The following is a 27,618-nucleotide window of genomic DNA, read 5'->3' as shown; positions in this document are numbered from 1 at the left end:
AACTCTGGGGCAGTTCTACTCTGTCCTACGGAGTCACTGTGAGTCAGTCGACTTGGTGGCAAGGAGTTTGTTTTGTTTATGTAGTCCTTACTACTTACTTTACTGCACCTTGATCGTAGAGAACCCTTAACAGGATGGCACTGCATGCACCAGGCATAATCAGTAACCCCTCTGCAGAAGAGGCCAGCATGTGAATTGTGGGGGGGAAATGACGTCAGATTCCTAAACCTTTTGTAGCTGTCAGGTTTATATTTCAGAGTTAACGGGCCCTCTGCCAAGGCTGAGCAATTGAGCCAAAAATAATTTCTTTTTGCCCTCCATCACTCACTCCTACAGTTTAGAAAAGCAGTTTCCAGGTCAAAGATTTTGGACTATGACTTTGAAGAGACCCGCTCTTTCTCTGCATCGGTAGCCCCCAACAGGACCTGCAAGAACAGGGCTGAGTGGCTGTCCCAAATGGATGCCCCTGCCTCTGTAGGGAGCTCCTCCTGCCTTCGTTAGAGATGTCTTCAGAGTAGAAAGTAGTTAAGGCAGCAGCTGTTTGGCTGGCAGGCCTCACTCTACAGCCCAAGGCAAGTCAGTTAACTGCTTATTGTCTCAGGGCCTTCCTCAGTGGAAGGAGGGCTATCCATGCTACTTAACCTATCTCACAGGAGGGTGTCAGAAGGAAAACTAATTAAGAAGTACTTTGGAAAATTACCTTAGAGATGCTTTGAGTTTTACAAATGCAGAATACACGTTATATTTCTTTTAAGTCTCCAAAGCATTTCAGCACCAGACTGCCATAATTTTGGCAGACCTGTGGCCCTAAATAGCATAGCACATCCTTTGGGGATAATGAGATACTACCTAGACTAAAAAAAAAAAATCAAGCCCTTCCCTTTAATAGAAAAATGGCAGGATCTGAGGATTTCAACAGTGCCCAGGAATGCAGCTGAGCTCCTACAGAATGTACACTGTTTATAACTCCAGGTTTCAGAACCTTGGGATTTCTTCTGTTAAGACTGTAGGAGAAAAAAATCCCATTACAGCCATAACCCTTTAAAGAGGTCTATCTTACACATGTCTGTGGGCCCCATCATTCCGTTGTCTCCTGGAGCTCAGCCTCAGTATATCCCTTGAATGTGAATATATAATAAACCCAGGGGGTAGGGAGTAGAGAGGCAAGAGGAGGGTTTTCAAACAAATGACCTATAGGTTTGCTACTGGCTGAAAGCAGGGAGGAGGGACTAATCGATGGCTTCTGTCAACCTAAGACCAGTGAGAAGAATTTTATGTCAATAAAGGAATCAGATAAGCATGTCACCAGAAACTCATAAAACTAAAATGGGTTTTCTGATTTGTGATTTCTTGGGAAAAGAGCGAGTTCATGCCAGAGATAAAAGATAAGGAAATGTGGGTTTCCTAGATTAAAGGGAGAAAAAGGGACAGCTGAAAGTTACCCACTTAGGGCTGCCATGGAAAGTTCACAGTGCTGCACGCTCAGAATTAAGGCAGTTCTCAGCAGTTCTACTCCCTAACACATGGGGTCGCCATGAGTCAGAATTGATTTCACAGCAATGGGTTAGGGTTTTGTTTTTTGAGCTCTGAAGGCAGCGTATATCCAGATCTTTCACATCAGGAGAGGTATGTCATAGGAAGAATGGGAAGCTCCTATCAACTAGAGAGAGAATGTTCATGGTACAACATCCCGAATTTATTTTAAAAAATCCATTATGTTAGTGCAAAACTGGAAATCTGCATGTCCAACCAGATGGACTGGTATAGAACATCCACTCCGTTATATCACGGGGCACTAGGCAGCTATCAAGTAACAGAGAAGACTGTTAGAGGTAAGGAAAAAAGGTCACAATGTATTATTAGATGCAAAATAGCTGGTTAAAAAACAGTATTTTAAACATACATTAGCTTATCTATTTATACATAGAGAGATGTAGTGAGGAAAACCAGGTTATTTTTTAAAAAGTCAATCAGACATCTCTTGGATACTTCTGGGGGCTTCACATCTATTAACTCATTTAATTTTAACAACCCAATGAGGTAGGGTACTTCCAACTTCACTGACAAAAAACAGGCATAGAAGAGGTCATAACAATTATAAGGACTGAGCAGGGTTTCAAACCCTTGCAGTCTAGCTCTAGGGCCCGCGCCCTTAAACAGAAGCTGTACTGAATTCCCTTCTGATGGTGTCATTATGGGAAGACTTTTCCTTCTTGTGCACATCTGTATTCTCTCAAAAAATGTGTTATTTTTATTTTCAGGAAAAAAAGGGCAGCTTTGTTTCTAATGAGGTAAAAGATGTTAAATAGAATATGATTATTTTAGAAGTAACAAAGAGGAAGAATAGGAATTATGATTACCTTAATCTAGAAGATTTAAATTTTCAGAAATGTTATCTAGACACTGTCATATAACTGAAGTGTCAGTTGATACTATAGATAGATACCCAGGCACATTTTGTTCCAACTCCTTTTCCACTTGTTCTCAAAATAAAAACTAGCAACATGTTTTCCTAGGCAAGGCCATGGCTGGATAATGAGGGGAGTAGCAGGGGAGTGTGATAGCTCTCTGGGCCATCAAATTTCTGCCATTTGCCAGCTGTGTTACTTTCTGCAAGTTAACTAACTTTGCTGAGCTTCAGATTCTGCATCCATAAAAGCAAGGATGCCACCTACCTTGCAGGGTTGTTTGGGGAACCAAAGAAGATAGTGCTTGTAAAAGCAGCTGGCACATGTAGACACTCAGCTTTAAAGTATACACATACCTCCACTCTTAAATTGGGGATCACTTATTTTATCAGTAGCTTAATCCTGTCCACCAAGAATGACCCTTGGCAGTACAGGCAGGGCTTCTTGCCCCCTTCCCCGCTTGCTGGTAAAGGCTCTATTAATGAGTAGCCCATCACAAGGACCAGGGAGGGGCTAGCTGCTTCCAGCTCCTGGGGGGAGGGAAAAAGGTTCAGTTCTATATTGGGTTTGTAGCTGCTGATAACCCATCCTGTTACAGGTCAAAAGCTGAATGGGGTGGGGGTGCACAGTTCAGCAAACTCTGGCTTAGGGGCACTCTCCTCCCCTAGTCAGATGGGATAGGAGTTTAAGGGGGGTGGGGATACAACACAGAGGTAATGGTAGGGGCAGTCAGACAACCAAGATGCATTCTCATTATAATCACTGTGGGAGAAGAAAGAGCAGTGAGTAATGGTGAGACTCAGCCCTGGTTTTTCTGACAGCACAGCCAATGTGCACTGCAGCTTTGGGTAAGTGTTTACCTTCTCTGGGCCTCTGGTCAGTGAAGAGGTTCAGTTTGAATATGCCTGAGACCTCTTTCAGCTCTTTTCATAGACTCGTAAGCACCCAGGTGAGTTAATTCAGGGAGGTGCCGTTGTCAGCTGTACTAGACATTTCCAGCTCCAGCTTGTTTTCTCAACGCACACAGAAAGCTGTTGACTCCCAAAACATTCCAGCCACCACCACCACAAAACCTTTCTCTTGGATACAGATCACTTCAGGGTTGGATTGGGCAACTTCTGCCGAAACTGCCCAAATCCCATTTTCCAGAACTTGCAATATTTTCATGTCCTTTCTCTCCACCCCATGTCCCCCAACTCAAAAAAGAGTAATGTTTGTTAACCCTATAAAATCACTAGGAAAATGCTTGAGTGCCTTCTAGACAAACTTAACCGGGTTTGAAGGACCAATCAGACCACTTTGAAGACTTTACCACCTAGTGGAGGTAAATGTAATAAGGTATCTTAAAAAAAAAAAAAAAAAGAGGGAGGGAGGGAGAGAAAGAGGTGAGGGAGGAAGTGAAGCAGTAGCAGAGTGAGCATTAGAATTTAACCTGAGTTTATTGGCACATTCCCCCAGCGGGAGGCCGCTAGGGCTACCTATAAAATCTATCCCTTTGAAACAGCAAGAGCCCCGCCACGCCGTGGTTTTAACCTAACTTCCTGTGAAGGGGTTGGGCAGACACACACCTCCCCTCTACTTCCATGACTTTACAGAGAGAATCCAGCCAAGGGCCAGAAAGTTTTTTGTTTTTTTATAGGCCAGAAAGTACTCTCTCCCAATTTGCCTCTAACAGATAAACCAGTCTCAGAGCTCAGAGCTCACTGCCTTTCTCAGGATTGGGGTTTTGCGCAAGGACCCTACACTGTCATGCCACTGTCTGGTTGGGGTGCGGGGGAGCATGAACAGATCACAGTCCCCTGCAGTCAAAGTCTCACATTTGAACAGAGCTGTGCAACTTGAGGAGTCCTTAGGTAGCACAAATGAGTAAGTGCTTGACTACTAGCCAAAAGGTGGGTGGTTTGAACCCACCCAGAGGAACCTCGAAAGAAAGGCCTGGCGATAACCCTATGGAGCCATTCTGTTCTCTACATATGGGGTCTCCATGAGTCAGAATCCACTCGAAGGCAATGAACAAAAAATGCATCTTAAACTGCACTTTTGAAGACTCTTCATATTTGGCTCCAGTAACTGTGAGGTTAACAGTTACCCCATTATCCTTGTAAAGAAAACTGAGGCTCAGCAGCTCTGAGCTCCAGGTGACATATCTCCTGCATAGAGAGTGAGGACTCAAACCTATGTCTTTTGGCACCAAGCTATCACTGTTTTCCACTCTGCTCCGCTCCTCAGGAAAGGAGCAGCAAGTGAGAGCGTTTGCATTAGGAAGAGGAACGCCAGACCCGTCTGGAAAGGAGCTCCAAGGCCCCACTGGGAAATGCCAAGTTGAACACAGATCCCTGGGGCTGGGAAGTGAAAAGCCCAACCTCTCCCCACCCCAACTTGGGGGACCCTCGCTGCCCACAATGTGGCAGGCAGGGGAGTCAAATGCCACGGTCACTGCCAGGTGGCTAGGCCAGCAGAGCTGTCATGTCAGGGGAAGGAAGCAGCTGGGCGGACAGCCAGGAGTGGCTCCCACTCAGCCGCCTCCAGACTCCAGCTCCTTTCCTGTCTCCTCATCTCACGGGTTCCTTCCTTACCTCCTCAGCACTGACGCCACGGCAGGCTCAGACTCCCCCTCCACCAGCGGCAGATGGAGGCTTCCTCTCTTCACTTCCCACGGCCCCCTGTGCACCCACTCTCCCAAGGGAAAGTCTCCATAGCAGAGTCCAGGCAGGGAGACCCGATTGAATAGAATGTTGGGAAAACAATTTAAGTCTGCAGTTCAAAGGCTGAACTCATGACCATAACTGGGGTCTAACCAGGGATGCCGGGGGGTTAATAATTTGTCAGTCTTTAGCACCAACAGAGTCAAAGGTCAACTAGCCTCTCAGAGGATATGGTCCTCAGGGTCCAGTCATGGACCTTCCTCTTCCAGGGTGAGCCCATGATCAGGGAGAACCCTCAAGGGCAAAGAGAGGCACCTCACCATGTTTGCAGGAGATGTCTTCAGTGAGCTGGGAGTAACACCCTTACATTGATTGTGCCTGTATCCAAAGGCTGGAAGCAGACTTTTCATCCCAGCTGGCTTCTCCGGTCCCAGATCCACACCATTCAAACCAAAATGCCAGCCACCCAAGTGGCAGACTGCTGCATGAGGTGAACATTAATTTCAGACAGGGATACCCAAAAAATTACTGTAGCTAAGGGCTGACCACTCTCCGGACGGGAGAAGTCAAAATTATATGGTTTGCTCCTTGTGGTTACTGCTTTTTTTACCTGGAAAGGGAAACCCAAGTTGAAAAAAGAGGAAGGCTCAAAACCACAGCAACAGAGAAATCAATGTAAAACCCATTGGTTGGAGCTAGTCTGAGACTCCTTCCAATCTCTGTGGTCAAGAATAGCACAAATGCCCTTGGGGTCAGGCATTTCCTGCCTCATTGGTTGTGCTAAGAGCCCTCAGTTTGGCCTGATGGTTTCAACTCCTCACAGCTGCCAAGCCTCCACCCCTCAACTCCTCCTGCACAAAATAAGAATCAGTGCAACGCAGAGGCAGATCCTAAGGGCCCTTAAAGTTAGGTCATCTGTTGTGAGGTGAGAAGGCACAAAAGCTAAAGGTCTTCATGCAGGCATTTACTCATCCATACTTTATTTTTAATTAAATGATTACAATATTCCACCTTATATACTGGGAATGGAGCCCTGGTGGCGCAGTGGTTAAGAGCTTGGCCGCTAACCAAAAGGTCAGTGGTTCAAATCCACCAGCTGCTCCCTGGAAACCCTATGGGGCAGTTCTATTCTGCCCTATAGCGTCACTATGAGTCAGAATTGACTCCATGGCAACAGGTCTGGGTTTTTTGTTTTATACTGGGAATACTTCCGTTCACGATTTTTTCCCCTGTGCTTGGCACTATACCACTGCCGCCACCTTTACTCATAGTGACTCACAGGGACCTGTAGGACAGAGTAGAACTGCTCCATAGGGTTTCCAAGGAGCAGCTGACGGATTCAAACTGCCAACCTTTTGGTTAGCAGCCTGAACTCTTAAAGCCACTGTGCAACTATGAACCAGAATCAACTAGACAACAATGGGTTTTTACTACCTTCACAAAGTCTTTGGGTGGCGCAATTGGTTAAGTGCTTGACTACTAACCAAAAGATTGGCAGTTTGAGCCCACCCAGAGGCACCTCAGAAGAAAGGTCACAGCCTTGAAAACTCTGGAGTACAGTTCTACTCGGACACAATGGCATCACCATGAGTCAGAATCAACTTGATGACAACTGGCTACTAAATTTTATACTCTTAACTCTTTTTTTTTTTTTTTTCCTTATTTAACAAGAGAAACCTTGGGCAGTTCTTAATAGAATCATCTTCTGACAGCACCTGGCTCAAGTGTTCAATATTTAGATTTCACAGAATCATAGATCTGGAAATCTTTAGTTAAAATTTCTTTTTACAGACAAGAAACCAAGGCTGACAGAAGGCGAAAGTGACCAGGTTAGAGACCACAAGGCAAGCTGCTGAAGAGTTGTGGCCAGAATCTCAATTTTCTGATGATGTATCCAGTGATCTTTGGATCACTTTAGTATAAAACACCACTTCAAAAACTGGCCCAAAAACTCTACGGACATACACTCATCCTTTTTGTTTTTTGCACACTGTAGCAAAAAAAAAAAAAAAAAAAAGTGTGTCAGAATCCCATCAGACTATAAAATTTGCTCATCAAAGCATCTTATTTTTCATGAAACCATTATATATGTAGAGGGTAGCTGACTGGGACCCCAGGGGAAATGCTTTGTAGAGGACAGGACAGCAGGGATGAATCAAGATTAATCTTAATTAAAGACCTACACAGACATCTGTGTGGTGCACACTCACCCACAGCAGAAAGAGATGAGGTTTAATAATCAACTTCACTGAACGACAGCAGAGAAAAGCGGCTTAGAATGCACAGAGCATTTATGCAAGTGTCATGGATTGAATTGTGTCCCCCCAAAATATCTGTCAGCTTAGCTGGGTCATGATTCTCAGCATTGTATGACTGTCCACCATTTTATGTGATTTCCCTATGTGTTATAAATCCTATCACTACGATGAAATAAAATGGATTAGTGGCAATTATACTGATGAGGTCTACAAGATTAGGTAGTGTCTTAAACCAATCTCTTTTGAGATATAAAAGAGAAGTGAGCAGAGAGACATGGGGACCTCAAACCACCAAGAAAGCAGCGCTGGGAGCACAGAGCGACCTTTGGACCTGAGGTTCCTGCCCTGAGATGCTCCCAGACCAAGGGAAGACTGATGTATCACAGGGACCTTCCTCCAGAGCCGACAGAGAGAGAAAGCCTTCCCCTGCAGCTAACACCCTGAATCTAGACTTGTAGCCTACTTGACTGTGAGAGAATAAACTTCTCTTTGTTAAAGCCATCCACTTGTGGTATTTCTGTTATAGCAGCACTGGATGACTAAGGCAGCAAGACGTGAGAGTTGTTAACAAATAGCTTCATTCCGGGAGAGCTGATGCCAGAATCCCATGCTAAGGTTGCCAGATGGGGCCAGGTAACCTCACGAAGTCTTTTCCAGCCCAGATGATTCTGTGATCAGATTTCCACTGGAATGAACAGCCCTCAAGACAATGTTCATCACAGCAAAGAGGGAGAGAGGAGTGTTGGGACCAAAGGGATTGAGGCCTGCATTCAGTCACCACTGCTTTCCATTTTAGAGTCAACAGAAGAAACTGCCCTTCCAATTGTCTGCCCAAAATAACTGTTTAGCATTGTTGGTGAAGAATGGCTGGAGTGTTCCAGCCCAGTGCGTTTCAGCAATGGTTAACTGACCCCTGTGCATACAGTCTGCCAAGGCATCTTCCAACAAAGAGAAAGCAGCAATAAAAATGGCACCTAATTCTTGAATTGTCCTGTCTGATGAAGTTTTTAACTCCCTAGCTAGATTTTTTTTCAGCTTAAAGTAAAACATTTGCATACATTTAAATATTCCTTTTATAGATATGGACATATATAAAAATATGTAAAAATAAATACATATTTGTGTTACTAGTATTTCCTTAAAAATAATAGATTATTGGCAAAAACTTAGATCCTGGGAAACCATATAAGACACATGATCCAATTTCCTCAAAAACAGTAACGATAAAAATGGCAAGGAAAAACAGAAATGGAGGGAAAGCTATGGGTCAGAAAACTTAAGAAATAGATCAGTCATTCTCAATGTACAGATCTTATTTAAATCCCACTTCAAATAAACAAATTGTCAAGCAAGTTTCGTCAGATAAGACCAATTATGAGATAACTGGGGAGTTGTGAATGCTTATATTTCATATTAAGGAATTATTCATTGTTTAAAGTATTGGTATTGTGATTAAGTTTACAAGGAGCCCTTCTATCTTTAAGAGATACATAGTGTAACATTTACAGGTGAGATGGTATGTCTGAGATTTGCTTTAACATTAATTCCAGGGTAAAGGTACAGATGAATCAAGATGGGTCATATATCGATCAGTGTTGAAGCTGAGTGATGGTATATGTCCATTCGTTATACTACTCTATCTACTTTTGTATTTGCTAGAAAACTTACTGTCATGGATTGAACTGTGCTCCCCAAAAAGGTGTGTCAACTTGGCTAGGCCATGATTCCCAGTATTGTGTGACTGTCCACCGTTTTGTCGTCTGATATGATTTTCCTATGTGTTACAAATCTTACCTCCATTATGTTAATGAAACCCTGGTGGCACAGTGGTTAAGACCTTGGCTGCTAACCAAAAGGTTGGCAGTTTGAACCCACCAGCTCCTCCTTGGAAGCTTTATGGGGCAGTTCTACTCTATGCTGTAGGGTCACTATGAGTCAGAATCAACTAGATGGCGATGGGATGATATTAACGAGGCTAGATTAGAGGCAGTTATGTTAATGAGGCAGGACTCAGTCTACATGATTAGGTTGTTTTAAGTCAATTGCTTTTGAGTTATAAAAAAGAGAAGCAAGCAGAGACACAGGGGGATCTCATACTACCAAGAAACAAGAGCCAGGAGAATAGTGTATCCTTCTGACACAGGGTCCCTGTGCTGAGAAGTTCCTCGACTGGGGATGGGTGATGACAAGGACTTTCCCCCAGAGCTGACAGAGGGAAAGCCTTCCCCTAGAACTGGCACCCTGAATTTGGACTTCTAGCCCCCAGACTGTGAGAGAATACATTTCTCTTTGTTAAAGCCATCCACTTGTGGTATTTCTGTTATAGCAGCATGGGATGACTAAGACTAACAACAAAAAAAATTTAAATGGAAAACATTATCAAAGTATATATTTTTTTCTGAAATTTAGGGTGGATTATATTCATTTCGAGCTCTGGTGATACATTGGTTAAGAGCTTGGTGCTAACCAAAGGTCGGCAGTTCGAATCCACCAGCCACTCCTTGGAAACCCTATGGGGCAATTCTGCTCTGTCCTACAGGATTGCTATGAGTCTGAATCAATTCGATGGCAACAGGTTTGGTTTGGGTTTGGTATAGTCATTTAAATTCTAAGAAGATCATAATAAAATGTCAGTGATTTCTGCAAAAAGAATAGCCTACTTTTTACAAGTTATGCAAATCAAGAGTTACTACTATGCTTAATATCGAATAGAGCCAATGTGAATTGGGGTGGGGCGGTGGAGTAAAAACACTAAGGAAAGAAAGTTAAGTTTGATGCCTTTTGGTCTTTTTTTAAAAAAATTTATGAGACAGAACAATAGCTCTTATGTCCCAAATATAATCAGACTCCTGCTTCCACTCTCATCTACTTTATGTTCCCAAATAAGCCAGCCAGTGCTCCTTTGTTTCCACCATTAGATCAAGCAACTCCACACTCAAAACCAAGGGCCAACAAACCAGGTTGGGGGTCCTGGTCCTGACAACTCTGTGAGAGAAATGCTTTATCTTCAGGACAGTCAAACTGATGAAATGATATGAGTGCCCAAAAGATTAAGTACATTAGAATGATCTTCTCAGGGGATAAAAACATGAGGGTATGTGTCGATTGAAAAGGAAGACAATACACCAGTGATTTAAGAAAATGTGATTTCCATGTGATGAGCCCTGAGAGAAACAGAAGTATTTTACTAGCCAAAACTCAACTTTAATATTTAGATCATGTCCCGCTCAGAGAAACTCTAAGGATGCAATCCAAATTTACTCGCACCGCACTACAGAGAAAACAGAAGATACCATTTCCCCACTTTATGTTAGAAAACAAAAGTGCATGGACATTTCCATTTTAGCCAAGTCTATAAAAAAAAAATAGAACCAGTCACAGGATGCAGCTTTCGTCCAGAAGGTAATGCTGTCTGTCTCAAGAAAGAGGGTGTGATGTCCAGGGCTCATTCATACACCACAGTGACTGAGTCATTCCACAGGCTCAGTCTGTTTGGGTGACTTCCATTCCTCTGCCTCCAGTTCTAGCACTTTCTGCAGAGAGCAGCAGCACAATACCAGCTTGTAAAACAGAATAATGGTATTTTTCTTGAGCATGGGTTCTCAGCCTGAGGACCTTCAGAGTCTATGAACTCCCTGAAATCTTATGTACGTTTTTCTGTAGGAACGCTTTTCTGATGAGAAGGCCGATAGTTTCCCCTGGGACTCTGAAAGGATCCATGGGACAACAATGAAATAAACAAAACCCCTGTTACAAACCACTACTACAGAGGACTCAAGATAAAATTTCTTTTCATAAACATTTCAAAAATCATCCACAATGGTTTTGGGTGAGAGGAATCTAAGCAAATTCAACACTATATGCCACAAGATCTTTTGGTGGGCCGGAAGAGGAGAAGAGAAGGTAACTTGACAGTAAATCCAAAAGCAGGCAGTAGCACAGACAAAAATATCAAGAAATGTCAAAGAAGGGATGGAATAGAATGAAGAACCTGACAAATGCAACCTGACTGATCCATCTCATATGCGGGTTTGCTAATCTGATCTTTGTTTTCGTTGTCAGTTACCACTGAGTAGGCGCCAAAACTCATGGGGACCCCATGGACAACAGAACAAAACATTGCCCGGTCCTGTACCATCTTCACAATTGTTGGTATGATTCAATCCATTTTTGTAGCCACTGTGTATTTTGAATACCTTCCAACCTCATTTTCCAGCACTATAATGGACAATATTTTGTTATGATCCACAGGGTTTCCATTGGCTCATTTTTGGAAGTAGATTGCCAGGCCTTTCAAGCCTATCTTAGTCTGGAAGCTCCACTAAAATCTGTCTACCATGGATGAAGCTATACTGGTAGCATAGCTTCCAGCGTCCTAGCAATACACAGACAACCACAGTACAACAAACTGGCAGACAGGTGGTGGGATCTCATCCAGCACCCTATTTTACAGATGGGGCAGGCAATGGAGACCCAGAAGGGTTAAGTGCATTACCCATGAACACTAGTTAAGGGTAGAGATGAGCCTAAAACCCTGGTATCCCAGCTTCTGCCCCAATCCCCTTTCTACTCAACATAACCTATGGTACTTGGCTAAGACATTCACATTGGCACTTTGGGTCTCACAGCATCATTAATTTACCTGCTTTTCACCGCCTACTCACTCATGTTATGTGGCAGGTGCACTAAGAGGGAGTTAAGTTGCTCTTCAAACCTCTTAATGGCCATTCCGGGATGTATCTAATTTATGCAAGTTTGGCCCCGGGTTTACGGCTCCCATCAGCTGCTTACTTGCAGTGAGTCAAATCACATTAATTAAGCCATAACCTACCCAGGACACAAAGTGCTTTGTTAGTTAATCCTTCCCTTATGTCTCAAAGGAAAAAGAATTAAAATCAGGCCAAAGTCACCAACTCATTCCTAACAAATCTTCATAGAGTTAGCAAAGTCATTCTGCCTGCAAATAATAACCTGGAAATACCAGGATAAAGGAAGGTATTACAGGAGTAACACAAACTGCTTAACAGAAGGAGTCCCCGGCTTATGTTTAATGGCAAGCGCACCACAGGATCAAGCTCATCTAACATGGCCCATCACTGCAAATAGGTTCTCAGACTCACCCTCTTTTTCTATTACACCTAAATGTTTTAATAGCTTTGTATCCTAAGCCTTTACTCTGGATCATTCTGTGGGAGGTGGTGCAAAAGTGGGTCAGGCGGCAGGGGCGGGCCACCTAGCTCAGTTTTGCTGAAGGGAATATATCCACAGATGATGAGACACTCACACAACTTTTTATTGAAAATGATCTTTAGAAAATCCTCTCATATTACACATAAGAAAAACCAAGACCAAAGAGGTGTTTTGTTCATATTCACAAAGGTCATGAGTGGGTGGGGGAATCAGGACTACCATGCAGGTCATGAGATTCCTTGTTAAGGACAAACAGCCTTGCACCAGACGCTCTCTCAGCCCGCTCTTTCGTATTTATGGTTTAGTCCTGAGTTGGAAGCAGCCCTGGTGGCACAGTGGTTAAGAGCTCAGCTGCTAACCGAAAGGTCAGCGGTTCAGTTTGAACCTACCATCAGCTCTGAGGGAGAATGATGTGGCAGTCTGCTTCCATGAAGATTATACCCTTGGAAACCCCTATGGGGCAGTTCTACATTGTCCTATGGAGTAGCTCTGAGTCAGGATCAACTTAACAGCAATGAGTGTATTTTTACTGAGTCAGAATCAATGCAACAGCACACAACAACTCTAGCTTTGGAGTCCCTGGTAGTGCAAAGGGTTAATATGCTCAGCTGATAACTGAAAGGTTGGAGGTTTGAGTCCAACTAGAGGCAAAAGCCTGGTGATCCACTTCTGAAAATCTGCCACTGAAAACCCTACAGAGCACAGTTTTACTCTGACACGCATGGGGACGCCATGAAAGCCATGGCACACCGATGCCACCTTCCTGCATGTGTTTCTAGTTCTCCTCCAGACTCCTGCTATGTTTTTTCCTACTGTGACTTTCTTATTTTTCCCCTAAAAACCACAGAAAATGTTCTTCAAACTTAACTTCATGTGATCCCCAGAAATGGTCTCTGATTTAATGGGTTTTGGATCATCTCCTGTTTTTACTAGAGAAAAACAGAACATCTTGCTGACTAGAAAAAGCAGTTGTTTGAATTAACGTTGACTTAATGGAGTGTCATGGTAAACACTGAATAATCCCAAGATCTTTGTACAGCATTTAAAGCAAAAGTCATCATAAGAGCGAGATAGAGAAACACAAGAAATCCCATGAAGTCTCAACCTAAAGAGTTATCTTTTTGCAATTAGCATATAAGAACTGCTTTAGGTGAAGGGAAAGACAACACTCAATACATGGAAGGTCAGCTCAACTCGACTGGACTGGACCAAAAGCAAAGAAGTTTCCGGGATAAACTGAATACTTCAAAGGTCAGCGGAGCAAGGGCGGGGTTTGGGAACCATGGTTTAAGGGGACTTCTAAGTCAATTGGCAAAATAATTCTATTATGAAAACATTCTGCATCCCACTTTGAAATGTGGCGTCTGGGGTCTTAAATGCTAACAAGCGGCCATCTAAGATGCATCAATTGGTCTCAACCCACCTGGAGCAAAGGAGAATGAAGAACACCAAGGTCACACGACAAGAGCCCAAGAGACAGAAAGGGCCACATGAACCAGAGACCTACATTATCCTGAGACCAGAAGAACTAGTTGGTGCCCGGCCACAATGATGACTGCCCTGACAGGGAGCACAATAGAGAACCCCTGAGGGAGCAGGAGATCAGTGGGATGCAGACCCCAAATTCTCATAAAAAGACCGTACTTAATGGTCTGGCTGAGACTAGAGGAATCCCGGCGGTCATGGTCCCCAAACCTTCTGTTGGCACAGGACGGGAACCATCCCCGAAGACAATTCATCAGACATGAAAGGGACTGGACAGTGGGTGGGAGAGAGATGCTGATGAAGAGTGAGCTAATTATATCAGGTGGACACTTGAGACTGTGTTGGCATCTCCTGTCTGGAGGGGGGATGGGAGGATAGAGAGAGTTGGAGGCTGGCAAAGTTTTCACAAAAGGAGAGACTGGAAGGGCTGACTCATTAGGGGGAGAGCAAGTGGGAGTAAGGAGTAAGATGTATATTAACTTATATGTGACAGACTGACTTGATTTGTAAATGTTCACTTGAAGCTCAATAAAAGTTAATAATAAAAAAAAGTAATTCCCATCCAAACTATGAAACCCTCTCACTAAAAGGAGAGACTTCCTCATCTGCAGCATCATTTTTTTAATCCCTAAAACCAGTTATCAAAACTATCTTACATTTCCTCCTGCATGCCATTTTGTGGCCAAACAAATCTTATGGGCTATCAAGAAAAGAAGAAATGGTCCTGATAAATGCTAACATCACCACCACACACTCACACCAGTTTCCCAGTGAACCAGGGACTTCCCAGGTGTAAGCCATTTAGCAGATACTAGCCAGGCTCACACCATATCAGCAATAATTTTCTATCTTCCAAATCCAATGGTCTATGAATATTGTGAAGTCCTTAGCACATAATAGGGATTCAATAAATGCGGAAATCCTGTTGAGCCTCTCACCTTGGAAATTCTCTCCTTCCTTGGAGTCCATGAAGGAGCCCTGGTGGTTCAATGATTAAGTGCTCAGCTACTAACTGAAAAGTCAGTGGTTCAAACCCCCCAGCTGCTCTGTGAGAAAGATGTGGCAGTCTGCTTCCATAAAGATTATAGCCTTGGAAACCCTATGGGGCAGGTCTACTATGTCTTATACAGTGGCTATGAGTTGGAATGGACTTGAAGCACTTAAAAATGAAGATCAAGGACCACAGCCTTCAGTAGGGATTGCACCTCAGCATAAAGAAAACAAAAATCCTTACAACTGGACCAATGAGCAACATCATGATAAATGGAGAAAGGACTGAAGTTGTCAAGGATTTCATTTTACTTGGATCCACAATCAACAGCCATGGAAGCGGCAGTCAAGAAATCAAACGATGCATTGCATTGGGTAAATCTGCTGCAAAGGACCTCTAAAGTGTTTAAAAGCAAAGATGCCACCTTGAAGACTAAGGTGCGCCTGATCCAAGCCATGGTATTTTCAATTGCATCGTATGAAAGCTGGACAATGAATAAGGAAGACTGAAGAAGAACTGATGCCTTTAAATTATGGTATTGGCAAAGAATATCGAATATACCATGGGCTGCCAAAAGAATGAACAAATCTGTCTTGGAAGAAGTACAACCAGAATGCTCTTTAGAAGAGAGTATGGCGAGACTGCGTCTTACATACTTTGGACATGTTGTCAGGAGGGATCAGTCCCTGGAGAAGGACATCACGCTTGGCAGAGTACAGGGTCAGCGGAAAAGAGGAAGACCCTCAACGAGGTGGACTGACACAGTGGCTGCAACAATGAGCTCAAGCATAACAACGATTGTAAGGATGGCTCAGGACTGGGTAGTGGTTCGTTCTGTTGTGCATAGGGTCACTATGAGTCAGAACCAACTCAATGGCACCTAACAACAACAACAACAACATTAATTGGAATCCACTCAACAGCAATGAGTTTGTTTTTTTTTTTTGGAGTCCATGAAATTGTACTGTCCTGGTCCTCCTTATGGAACCCTGGTGGCGTAGTGGTTAAGAGCTTGGCTGCTAACCAAAAGGTCAGCAGTTCGAATCCACCAGTTGCTCCTCGGAAATTCTATGGGGTAGTTCTACTCTGTCCTATAAGGTCACTATGAATTGGAATTGACTCGATGTCAATGGGTTTGGTTTTGGTCCTCCTTGTAGGGGAGGTGGTGGTTCTATGGTAGAGTTCCTACCTATGTGGGAGACCCAAGTTTGATTGCGGGCCAATGTGCCTTAAGCACAGCCACCATCCTTCTGTCAGCAGAGGTGTGCGTGTTGCTATAATGCTAAACGGGTTTCGATGGAGCTTCCAGACTAATACAGACTAGGAAGAAAGGCCTGGTGATCTTCTTCTGAAAATCAGCCAATGAAAACCATATGGAGCACAACAGTCCGACCTTGTTTTGCATGGGGTCACCATGAGTTGGGGCCCAAATGGACAGCAACCAACAACAACACTCCTTCTTGTACTTCACTGACCACCTGTCTCCTCTTCTTAATTCTTAAAACAAGTCAACCTTCAAGGTTCTTTTTTCCATTTTCCTCTCCTTCCACTCCTCAATCAATTTGACCCTTCTAGATTTAAACAAACATCTCTGTTCAGAGGACTCACAAATTTGAGCCTCTAGCGCAAGCTCAATAATCCATATCCACAGTTCTAACAATGCTCCAGAAGAATGCCTCTTCCAGTCCTTAAATGCTGCCCTGCATTTCACATAGGCAGGAAGCAACCTAAATAGTGCAGAAGGCACACGCTAAAGAGTCAAAATAGACCTGGGTTCAAGGACAAGTTCTGCCACTTATAACCTGTAGCGCTTGTAACAGTTATTTAAGCCCTTTGAGTCTCCATCTCTTCATCTATGTCGTTTTTAGGTGCCGTCGAGTCGGTTCCAACTCATACCGATCCCATGTGACAAGCAGAACTGCCCCATGGGGTTTTCTTGGAGCAGATCGCCAGATCCTTCTTCCACTGAGCCCCTGGGTGGGTTTGAACTGCCAACCTTTCAGTTAGCACCCAAGTGCTTAACAATTGTACCACAAGGACTCCTTTTCCTCAGAGGAGCTATACAATGAGGGAAAATCAATTATCTTGAAAAGTTGTTATAAAAACTTAATGAATTTCCATTTAGTTCTTCCATTTCATATGGCCCTAAAAACAAACACCATCCCCAAACCCACCAAACCAGCTGCAGTTGAGTCAATTCCGACTCATGGAAACTCCAACCAAAAAACCAAACCCACTGCTGTCAGGTTGAATTCCAATTCATAGCAACCCTAGGGGACAGAGTAGAACTGCCCCACAGGGTTTCCAAAGCTGTATTTTTAAGGAAGCACACTACCACATCTTTCTCCCATGGACCAGCTAGTGGGTTCAAACTGCTGACCTTTCGGTTAGCAGCCAAGCACGTAACCATGGAGACTCCCTGACCCACTGCCATCAAGCTGATTCCAACTCATAGCGATCCCATAGGGTTTCCAAGGCTGTAAATCTCTACGGAAGCAGACTGCCACATCTTTGTCCCTTGGAGTGGCCAGTGGTTTTGAACCACTGACCTTCTGGTTAGCAATCGCTTTAAGTACTGTGTCACCAGGGCTCCTTATAGACAATCTAGTCATATTAACAAATATTAGTTCTCTGCTCCCCGTCTTTGCTACTTACTAGCTTCTGCTCATAGTGCCCATTTCTGTTAATGCCTTTTCTGATCTTACTCAGCCAGGCTCAAACCCTTGGAGTCAACTTTGACCCCTCCCTCACCCCTTTCAATCAAATCAGTTATCACATCCTTCCACTTATCTATATTGTTACCTCTATCTTCACAGGAGACACTCTTACTAGTTATAAAAAAAAAATAGACACCTACATATCACAACTGAATCAATCTTGTTAAAACACAGTTGCCACTCTATTTATTCTCCTGCTCAAAAACCCCTACATGTCTCCGCCATTGTCTCTGAAGAAGCACAAACTCTAAGTCCTTGACAACATTGCCCGAGGCTCTCTTACCTTGCTTGACCTCTGTCCCATATACCCCATCCAAAAAAAAACAAAAAACCTCATTGCTCTAAATCCCTAGAATGTGTCCTGTATTTTTCCATTCTCGCCACTGTGTTCTTCCTGAAGAAACCTGCTGCAGTCTCTCCTTCTGAAGGAAGGCAGTACCTAGAGAGGTTAAACCCTCAAATTCTGAAGAAAAACCACTTGTTTGAATCCAGTCTCTAGCTGTGGAACCTGAAGCAAGTCACTCGACCTCTTCAAGCCTGGGGTTTTTCCATCTATAAAATGGAAACAATACCTATCTCATAAAATACAATCAAAACCAGTGTGATTCCAACTCATGGTGACCCCTGGTGCATCAGCGTAGAGCTATGCTCCAAAGGGTTTTCAGTGGCTGATTTTTTCAGAAGTAGATTCCTTCTGAGGAGCCTCTGGGTGGACTCAAACCCTCCAGTTAGTAGTCAAGTGGTTAACCATCTGCACCACCCAGGGACTCCTATTTCACAGGCGTAGTGTAGGACTGAGTTAATGCCTGTAAGTTCTGAGACCATACAGCCTAGCACACAAAGTGCTTAGACAGCATTATAATCATCTTACTTTGTATAACTCTTTACGGCATTCTTCCTTATCTCACTCTGCCTAATATTAGGCTTATTAACATAATCATAGTTACAATAACGCCTATCTTATTGTTCACTGTCTCTATACCCCTGTGACCTCTAACTGTAAGCTCTTTGTGGGAACTAGTGTGTTTTACTTACTTTTTTGTCTCCCCCAAATAAACAGGCCCCCAAATATTTTCTGAAATGGATATAATAGGGTTTAATTATTTCTCTCCCTCAGTCTCAAATAGAAGAAATAAAAGACCAGGAACTCTAGTGACCTGGCCCAGATCACATCAGGTAAGACAGAGCTATGGAAACAACCTAGTTCTTCTAACTGGATCCAATAACTTGTCAGCACCAGGAGCCAAGTGTGCTTAATCATCCTGGTAAGTAGGTGTCTATGACACACACACACACACATACAAAAACAGTACCAAGAACAACAAACCGATTGCCACTGAGTGGATTCCAACTCATGGCAATCCCATGTATTACAGAGTACAACTGTGCTCCATAGGGTTTTCTTGGCTGTAGTCTTTACCATGATACAAAGTGGCAATTTGCTTCAAAAGTTAGACAAGAGCTCTCAAAAAAGAATCCTGCATCCTTGGCTAAATGTCAGCACCCTTGTTTGCATCAGATGACCCGATGAGACGCCTCCCCCGAAAGTCCAGGCTTTTAAGAGTCAATTCAGCTGTGCAGAGGTCAGAGGCAGCACAGAGTTGTGTTTGTGCTCCTGGTGGAAAATGCTACGTGACTCTCCCAGTCTGACAGGACAACCACTTCTCCGCCACCTCTGGAAGAAAGACAGGATTAGAACTAACAACAGAGCCTGAAAGTAAATTATGAATGAAAAAAGACCACCACTTCAACTTTTACAAAGGAATTGTGAGATTCAGAGTTGTTTAAAAACAAAAATGGCAAAAAAAAAAAAACCACAATATAGTGAGCTAAGTAAGATGCTGCTTTAGGGGAGAGGAGTACATTCAAATACATGAGAAATTTGTATTTAACATTTAGAGTGTCTGCTCAGACTGAAATGAGCCCTGGTGGTGCACTGGTTAAAGTGCTTCGTTGCTAGCCAAAAGGTCGGTGGTTCGAACCCACTAGCCGCTCCACAGGAGAAAGATGTTGCAGTTTGCTTCTGTACATTATTGACAGCCTTGGAAACCCTATACTGCAGTTCTACTTGGTCCTATAGGGTCTCTGTGAGTCGGAATCCACTTGATGGCAGTGGGTTTGAGTTTGTTTGTTTACTCAGACTAAAGTTTATTCTCTGGCAGTTTTCAAGATTTTTTGTTTTGTTTTATTTTTCTTAATTAATAGCCATATATTTCTTGATTTCTCACCTATATATAATTATCTTCTTCTCAGGGTCGAGATGAAGTCCCTGGGGGGTACAAATGGTTAACACACTAGGTTGCTAATGGAAAGGTTTGAGTTCAAGTCCTCCCAGAGGCTCCTCAGAAAAAAAACCTGGCACTCCACTTCAAAAAAAATCAACCACTGAAAACCCTGTGGAACACGGTTCTGCTATGACACAAGGGATCACCATGAGTTGGAGTCAACGCTAGTTAAAAAAAAAAGGGGGGGGAGATGCAGAATTAAGCATAAAACAAACTCAGGCCCCAGAGAAGTTTGTAAAAAGGGTACATGCCATATAGGAAGTAGGTGACCAGAAGCACCCTCTAGAAAAGAAATAAAGGAGGAGTTCCTGAGGTAACTCCCCCCATGCTAGTTCAGGCTGTGGTCTCGGTCTGGTTGGTTTCAATTGACATTTACTATAGGTGGTTCCCTCAAATTTATTTCACATTTTGGTTTCTCGTTTCTCGGATAAACTGGTTTTAGGCTAATACAGATCTGGCACACACACACTCAAAAGAGAAAAAGATTGGAAATGCTCATATATATAAAACCATATATTCTTCCCATCTTATATAATTTTTAAGCTTCCATCCTTTGCCACACCTCATTGTAAAAAATGAGCAAGACCACCATATTAAGAAAGATATTAGAAAAGGTTCAGCGTGACATATTTTTAAATTATTGAACACTTACCATGTGCTACACATTATTCTAGGTGCATGGGATAAAGGTAAAAAAAAAAAAAAAATCTGGTTTACATTCTAAAAGAATAAAAAAAAAAAATCCATTGTTTTCAGAACGATCTACTGCTATTTACTACCAGAAATTGTTGTCAATACTTGCCTGGCAATTATTAAAAACCCGGGGTGGGGGGTGGGGGAGGATTCTTTGAAATTTACAGATTCCTGCAATGTGGAAGGGGGAAGAAGGTCAACAATGGGAAAAGTCTTCTTCCTATTTTGCTCTGCCTGGCCGTCACCAAGCCATCCAACAAAGATCTGCTAACCTGAGAGGAGACATTGAGACCAAAGCAATACATTTCTTATTAACTAAAATCCATTAAATTAAAATGGACCTTACTGTAAGATCCTGGTAAAGTTCTCAGAGGACTATAAAGATCTAAAATATTATCTCTGAACAAAAGTAGGAACTTTTGCTTATGTGTACACATTTTGGCATATTGGAGCTGCATGCACACACAGACACAGACTTTATCCTCTCCAGGAAGGGGGAGCCTGAGGTTTTCCGCAGGGCCCTCTCTGAGCGCCTAGCTGGAACACTGCTGCAAACCTACGCATCAGGGTGCATGACTTGCATGACTCACTGAAAAAATGTAGTGGCCTCAAGAACTGTCCAATGGTCTTCTAAAATAGCTTATGTACTTATAACCACCCCTGGCACACTGTTTTTATACCAGGCTTTCAAAGCGCTGTACAACCTTGAGACCAGGGCCTATCCTGGCCTAAGGAATTTAAGGAAGAAAAGAAGGCTCTAGCCTCGGGAGGTGGGTTCGGTTTTGAGTGGGTAAGGTCCTCTCCCACCCAGAAAGGAGAGGCCACCAATCTGTTTCCCATTCCTCATTAATACGTGATGCAATAAATCCCAAACCCCAACCTCACATGGGTCTTGCTACTCTGCCAGAGGCGAAAACAGAATGAATTCTCTTCCTTCCTCACCCAGCCTTTCTTTTTTCATGTCTGCAGAGGCAGGGAAAGTCTTCTGATTTTCTCAGATGTGCTGCAGGAAGGCCTGTGCTGAAGACATGTAGAAGGTGAGCATGGCAGCGAGGGGGAATACCCCAAAGCAATGGCCAGCCCATGGGACCCCCCCCCCAAAAAACCCATTGCCATTAAGTCGATTCCGACTCACAGAGACCCTATAGGACAGAGCAGAACTGCCCCACAGAGTTTCCAAGGAGTGCCTGGTGAATTCGAACTGCTGACCTTTTGGTTGGCAGCCATAGCACTTAACCACGATGCCACCCACGTTTCCCCATGGGACCCAGTACCACCGAAACACCAGTGCTGGTGTTATAAAACCTGCAATGCACAGATCTGCTCTGGCATATTTCCAAACGGTGCTAACCTCTTTTGGCAGTTGCATGAAAAGCAAGAAAATTAACTAAGTAAATGATTATCAAATCCCCTGGGTGGTACAGACAGTGCTCGGGTGGTAACCAAAAGACTGGTGGTTCGAACCCACCCAGTGGTACCACGGAAGAAACAGGCCTGATGATCTGCTCCTGTAAAGATTACAGCCAAGAAAACCCTGTGGAGCAGCGTACTCTGTAGCACATGGGGTTCCCTAAGTGACAAATTAACAACAAGAAAAGTAGCCAGAAAAACGATCATCCTGTCTTCTGATCCATTCCGACAATAGGAGTGACCAGTCAACATGCAGGTAATGTTCCCTGCCTACAATTCTGCATTTTCAGTCATTACCACTTCATCATCAATTCAGTTCCTGGAAGTCCACCATATGCGGGGCTGTGTTCTGGACACGCCACCCTTTCCCTGCACAAGGACTATGCAGACAGATATTCCAGCACACTGCTGAAGGTGACTCAAGTCTCCAGTCATTAAGACATTTAGCCGCAGGTATTTCAGGCAATGCAGGAGACGAAAGGAGAGGCAGAGCTGGCTTGGTCAAGAAAGGTACCCAGAAGAGGTGAGACTTGGCCTGAAGGGAGGGACAGAAAGAATTCAAACAGGCTGGGAGAAAAGAAGAAAGAATTCAAGGCAGTTACATGCCCAAAGGTTTTATCAGGGATTCTGAACTCTGCCTCTCCATCTTACGGCCATGGGAGTTTAAGGATATAAAAATAACATATTTATGGAAACCCAGTGCTTCTCATAATGAGATCCACTAGGAGTAATTTTAGGAGCCCAACAATGCTCCTGGTAGGAAATCTGGAAAATAGAGGACCTCAGAGGAAGATGAAGGAAGAGAGGTCAGGCATTTTCTCCCATGGAGCAAAGAAACATCCATTCAGGACAGATTTTGAAATCAGACCTAAATTCAAAGCTACCTCCAGTTCAGGCTCTGGGACTCCACCAAGTTTCTTAATGTCTCTCTGAGCCTTAGTTTCCTCATTTTTGGAGTGGAGGTAATAATATGTAAATCATCAGATTAAATGAGGCAACACACATAAATTATCTAGTCTAATGGCTGACACACAGATGTTCAATCAATGGTGACTGTAGGGTCGCTTTGAGTAGGAATCGACTGGATGGCAGTAGGCTTGGGTTTTTTATGGTTATAATCACGTAAAAAGGAAGTAAGAAAAATTGCCAGTTGCCCAGTTAGAAATAAGTGAGGGACTTCTAAACTGCAATGACTCTGGGGAAAGTTGTCTGAAAGTCAGATCTGTTTTACACGTCTACATATGACATTTTAATCCCGGTAGATATAAGTGGCTTCCTTGCAAACAGCAGGATGATCTTTGGTAGCGTTGCTTTCTAGTGAGCTCGTTGCACCTTCACAATCGAGAGGAAGCAGTTGCCTTCTCGAGTCTAGGAGTATGGCAAAGTCGTTGATTATCCACTTGGACTTGACTCATTCTATGCCTTGCTTACAGAGTTTGAAATTTAGGCTGGCAAAAACCTATTCAACAAAACTTTAATGAATACCTTTGTATTAGACCCTGTGAAAGGTCCTTTTGGGGTTTCTTAATCCAGGAGCAAAAGAAAAAGCTTCAGTCTGTCACATACTAGATGCTGTGCTTCCACAGTTACAATGAATTCTCACACGTTTATGAGCATGGCATCATCCCCTTTTTCAAGAGATGAAGTAAATGTATTCATTCTTTCACTCATTCATTTACTCAAGTTTTCCGAATCAAACATCCTTTGTGCACCGCTGGGTATAAAGCACTGGGTCGAGACAGCCATTGACCTCAAGCAGCATACAGTTTGGAGGGAAGAAAGATGAACATCCAACTATCACAAGATAGAATGAGATGTGTGTTATCAAAAGGATACAAAGTACTGTGGGGAGAAGATGAATTCTGACTGGGAGGTCTGAGAAGACGTCTCTGAGGGAGCTACATCAGCTAAGCTCGGATTTGGACAAAAATAATCAGGGGCAGTACAGAGATGCCCAAAAGGCATGGGGTTCAACCCAGTGGAGGCACAGAGGGGGAATAATGTCTGTTACATGTGGGAATCAGGGGATGTTTGCTGTAAGGATGAGTGGGTAGTTTGGAATAGCCCAGATCCAACAGAGGATAGAAGTAGGAAGGTACTGAACTGTAAAGGTTTTGAACATCACACTAAGGAGTTACCTTTGCTGATTATATTAATACTACAGAGTGTAGGGTATAAGAAACCTGTTGGGGTAGGAGGAGAACAGAAAACCGAAATAGGATCTTAGATACAAAGAAAACCCAAATGAGTTTGGTATAGGTTCATATTGCTGACCTCTTAATGACACTGCAATCTTTTTTTTCTTTCTTTCTACATGAGCAGGCAAGCTCACTGTTGCGTTAATTTATCATCTTCGCAACCAAACTTTACCCTTTTTCTTTCCCTTAACTACTACCTACTACTACTAAAAAAAAAACCTAGACACTAGAAATTACGTAAACATGTAGATTCTGAGGAAATCCAAAAAGCCTTTTTGAGGGAGGGAGAGGAAACATGATGCAACTCCATAAGCCTTAGCCATACAACCTTCAGTGACTGGGTCACGCTTTACCACCACTCCAGCTGCATCACCAGGTTTTTCTCAGTCTGAGTTGTATCCACTTGCCCCTTTAATCCCAGATACTTTTGTAAACTAAAGGGCGGTCTAACACCTCATTTATATTCTTGATTCATTCTGGTGCCATCTTATTCTCTCCTTCCCCAGCTGAACTCCTGACATCAACTTCCCCCCACAACAACTCCCATCCCCAACACACACAGCTAATGTGATTCAACTAGAAATCCTCTGAGCTTTGTCTCTTCCCTTCGCCATTCTCAAGCCCTCAGCCTCCACAACTGGGTTCTTCTTCACTCCATTCTTAGTTCAGATGCTTATCTATCCCTAGAGAAGTCAGTGAAAAATGCCCCCCGCCCCCCCACCAAGCCATTTATGTAGGTGGCAGGACTGTCCTACTGCAACCTGCTCATCATGAGCCTTGGGTAAGCCTGCCTCCACAAGTGGCATTTTTAAAGGTTCATTAAAATTAAAAAAAAAAGAAAACCCGTTGTCGTAGAGTCAATTCTGACTCATAGGGATCCTACAGAACAAAGTAGAGCTGCCCCATAGGGGCTGCAAGGAGCGCCTGGTGGACTGGAACTGCTGACCTTTTGGTTAGCAGCCTAGCTCTTAACCGTTAGCCACCGGGGTTTCCTAAAGGCTCGTATGCCTCTTAAAATGACTTCTACATTAAATATACCTGTACCCGTTGCCCTCGAGTGGATTCCAACTCATATCGACCCTATAGGACAGAGTAGAACCGCCCCACGGAGTTTCCAAAGACGGCCTGGTGGATTTGAACTGCTAACCTTTTGGTTAGCAGCCATAGCTCTTAACCACTACAAGACCAGGTTTCCTCTACATTAAATAGTATCCACGTATTACCTTGTTAAGAGAAGGGGGGAGAGTGGGAGAGGTGGAAACAGGGAAGGAGAAAAGGGAGAGACAGGAAAAGGCGTCTTAGGGGAGGTGAGTTCCGTTCCTGCAGTCACACCTGGGCTATGTTCAAAGTTGCCCACTCATCCATCACTGCTCCTCAAAGGCCATTAACTTGCCAGCCATTATCCAACCGCGTTTACCACACCCTCAGTCCCAAGGGAGGAGGATAACGCCCTAGGGGATGCGGAGTATTCATACTTCCCTCCAGATTAAGGACAAACAGGCCTGCTATTAAGGGCAGAGATAAAACACCAAAATGAATCCAGCCTAGCGCTCCTGTATCGAGGGGTGGGTGATTCACTACGGGGGGGGTCGGCGATTAGAAAAAAGGAAAATTGTGGAAAGCCCCAGAGGAAGTGGCAATCCGATTCCCGGAGCCTGGCCATAAGGTACACTCAGGGCCCGTGTACCGCTGCCTCCCCAACTCGCCCTCTCCTCCCAACGCGCGCTTCGCCCCATGCCTCTCTTTACGATCTGATCCTCAGCCTCGGGATTCCCCCTGCGCGGAGGTTCCAGCTTTGCCCCTCATCTCCCCCTCCCCACCACCACCACGGGCAGTCGTGGGCATTCGAGGCTGGGAAGCGTACCAAGCAAAGGGAACTAGACGGCTACCCTTCTCGGGGGGCGAACTCCTGCCCATCCCTCCACTCACCCGTCCTCATTGTGCCATTTGCACAGCCTGATGGCAGCCAAAGCCGCCGATCTGAATGGGCTGGAATGGAGGGGAGAAGCAAAGGGAGGGCGCATTTCACGAGGACTCAAAACGACCCGCTGTCCCTTTCCTCCCCCTCTTCGGAGTCCCCCACCCTCACCCTTTAAAGCCCCAGTCGGGTTAGGGACGCGGACACGCAAGGCGAAGGAAGCGCAGTCCGTCGTGGTCCGTAGCTGCACACAAAGCCCTTCACCTTCTCCTTGCCTTCCAAGCTCCTCCCTGGGCTTCTTTTTCCGAGGGTCTCTGATGCCCCTTTCGGTGGTCGGCGGGACGGTCCGACTCTCTCTCGCAGAGCTACCCTCCTCCCTAACGTCTTAGCCTCCTCCCGCCCTTCGCCACACACCCGAGGAAGCCCAGCCTGGGCTTGGGGGCCGCAAGACCACCCCATGCGCCCACGGCCCATGCGACCCGGGGGAGCGGACAACGGTCCAGTTTACGAGGCACTATTTCGACCAGCCGTCTGCCACCCGCTCTCGGGCACACACCCATTCCCGCAGCGGTCCGATCCGGTCCGGCTCAGCCCCATCCCCAGGCGACGGGTGAGCCCAGCCGTAGCCACGCTCCTACCTGCGCGGCGGCGAGGAGCGAGGGCACCGAGCGCCCCGGCCCGAGCCCCGCGCCGCGGCGCGTCTGCCCTCGTGCTGCTGCGGCAGCGGCTGCGGCGGCCGCGGGCTGGCTGGCAGTCTGGCTGGCTGCCCGGCTGACTTCTCACAGGGGTTTCCTGTGGGGCTGGACAAAGGACATTTCCTGGGAGGAGCAGGGGAATGCTCCCAGCATGCCTCAATCTGTAGTTCCCGGGGACTTCCTGCCACCACGGCAGCGGGCGCCCTGAAGAGGCTCCGGGCACACCAGGACCCCGAGATCGGGGAAAGGCGCCCTCTCCTTCCCTAAGCGCCCGGGGGCAGGGAGTGGGGCCGGCCCCGCCCGGCGGCGCGCATGGCGCGAGCTCAGCGGCGGGACGTGTAGTCCCCACGCCGCAACCCGAGCTTCCCGCACCAGCTCTGGTCCCCTAGTTGTCGCAGTGTGCGGGAGGGCTCTGCAGTGGGAGCGGCCTTTTCTTTAGAAGTGAGGAAGTTAGGGCTGGGTTCGCTTGTGAATGACTTGTGTTTTTAAGATTTCTCCTCCTTTTTTAAACCGCCGAAATCTGCTGGGAGCCGATTGAAGAATTTGAACGCTCACCAGGAATTTAGGTTCCTTGAGATTTTGGCGCTCCATCCTTAAAACGATACAGCGTTGCTTATTTCCAGATCCTGATCCAGGGACATTCATTGCTCCGTTGTTGACCTTGTCCCAGATACCTTTTCAAGAAAAACAGATTAAGAGGTTTAAAATAAATGACCTGAATTAAG

The 27,618-nt window shown here is 44.7% G+C and overlaps 1 protein-coding gene across 3 annotated transcripts in view; it reads right to left on the bottom strand.

Moving 5' to 3' along the window:
* The window catches only part of ZNF697 (zinc finger protein 697), a 35,849-nt gene extending 8,898 nt beyond the window's left edge, over positions 1–26,951 (bottom strand). The window contains exon 1 of one of the 3 annotated variants that reach the window (XM_049879955.1): positions 26,370–26,951. Coding sequence is in view for 1 of the 3 variants with exons in the window: in XM_049879953.1 (XP_049735910.1) it covers positions 26,755–26,795 (41 nt within the window). In the remaining 2 variants the exon portion in view is untranslated. The remainder of the gene's footprint in view (positions 1–26,369) is intronic. The other 2 variants (XM_049879953.1, XM_049879954.1) reach the window with 2 other exon arrangements.
* Positions 26,952–27,618: the final 667 nt, after the last annotated feature.

Source organism: Elephas maximus, chromosome 3 (assembly GCF_024166365.1).
Source record: "Elephas maximus indicus isolate mEleMax1 chromosome 3, mEleMax1 primary haplotype, whole genome shotgun sequence".
Lineage (NCBI taxonomy): Eukaryota > Metazoa > Chordata > Mammalia > Proboscidea > Elephantidae > Elephas > Elephas maximus.
This window is presented reverse-complemented; position numbering and strand designations above follow the sequence as displayed.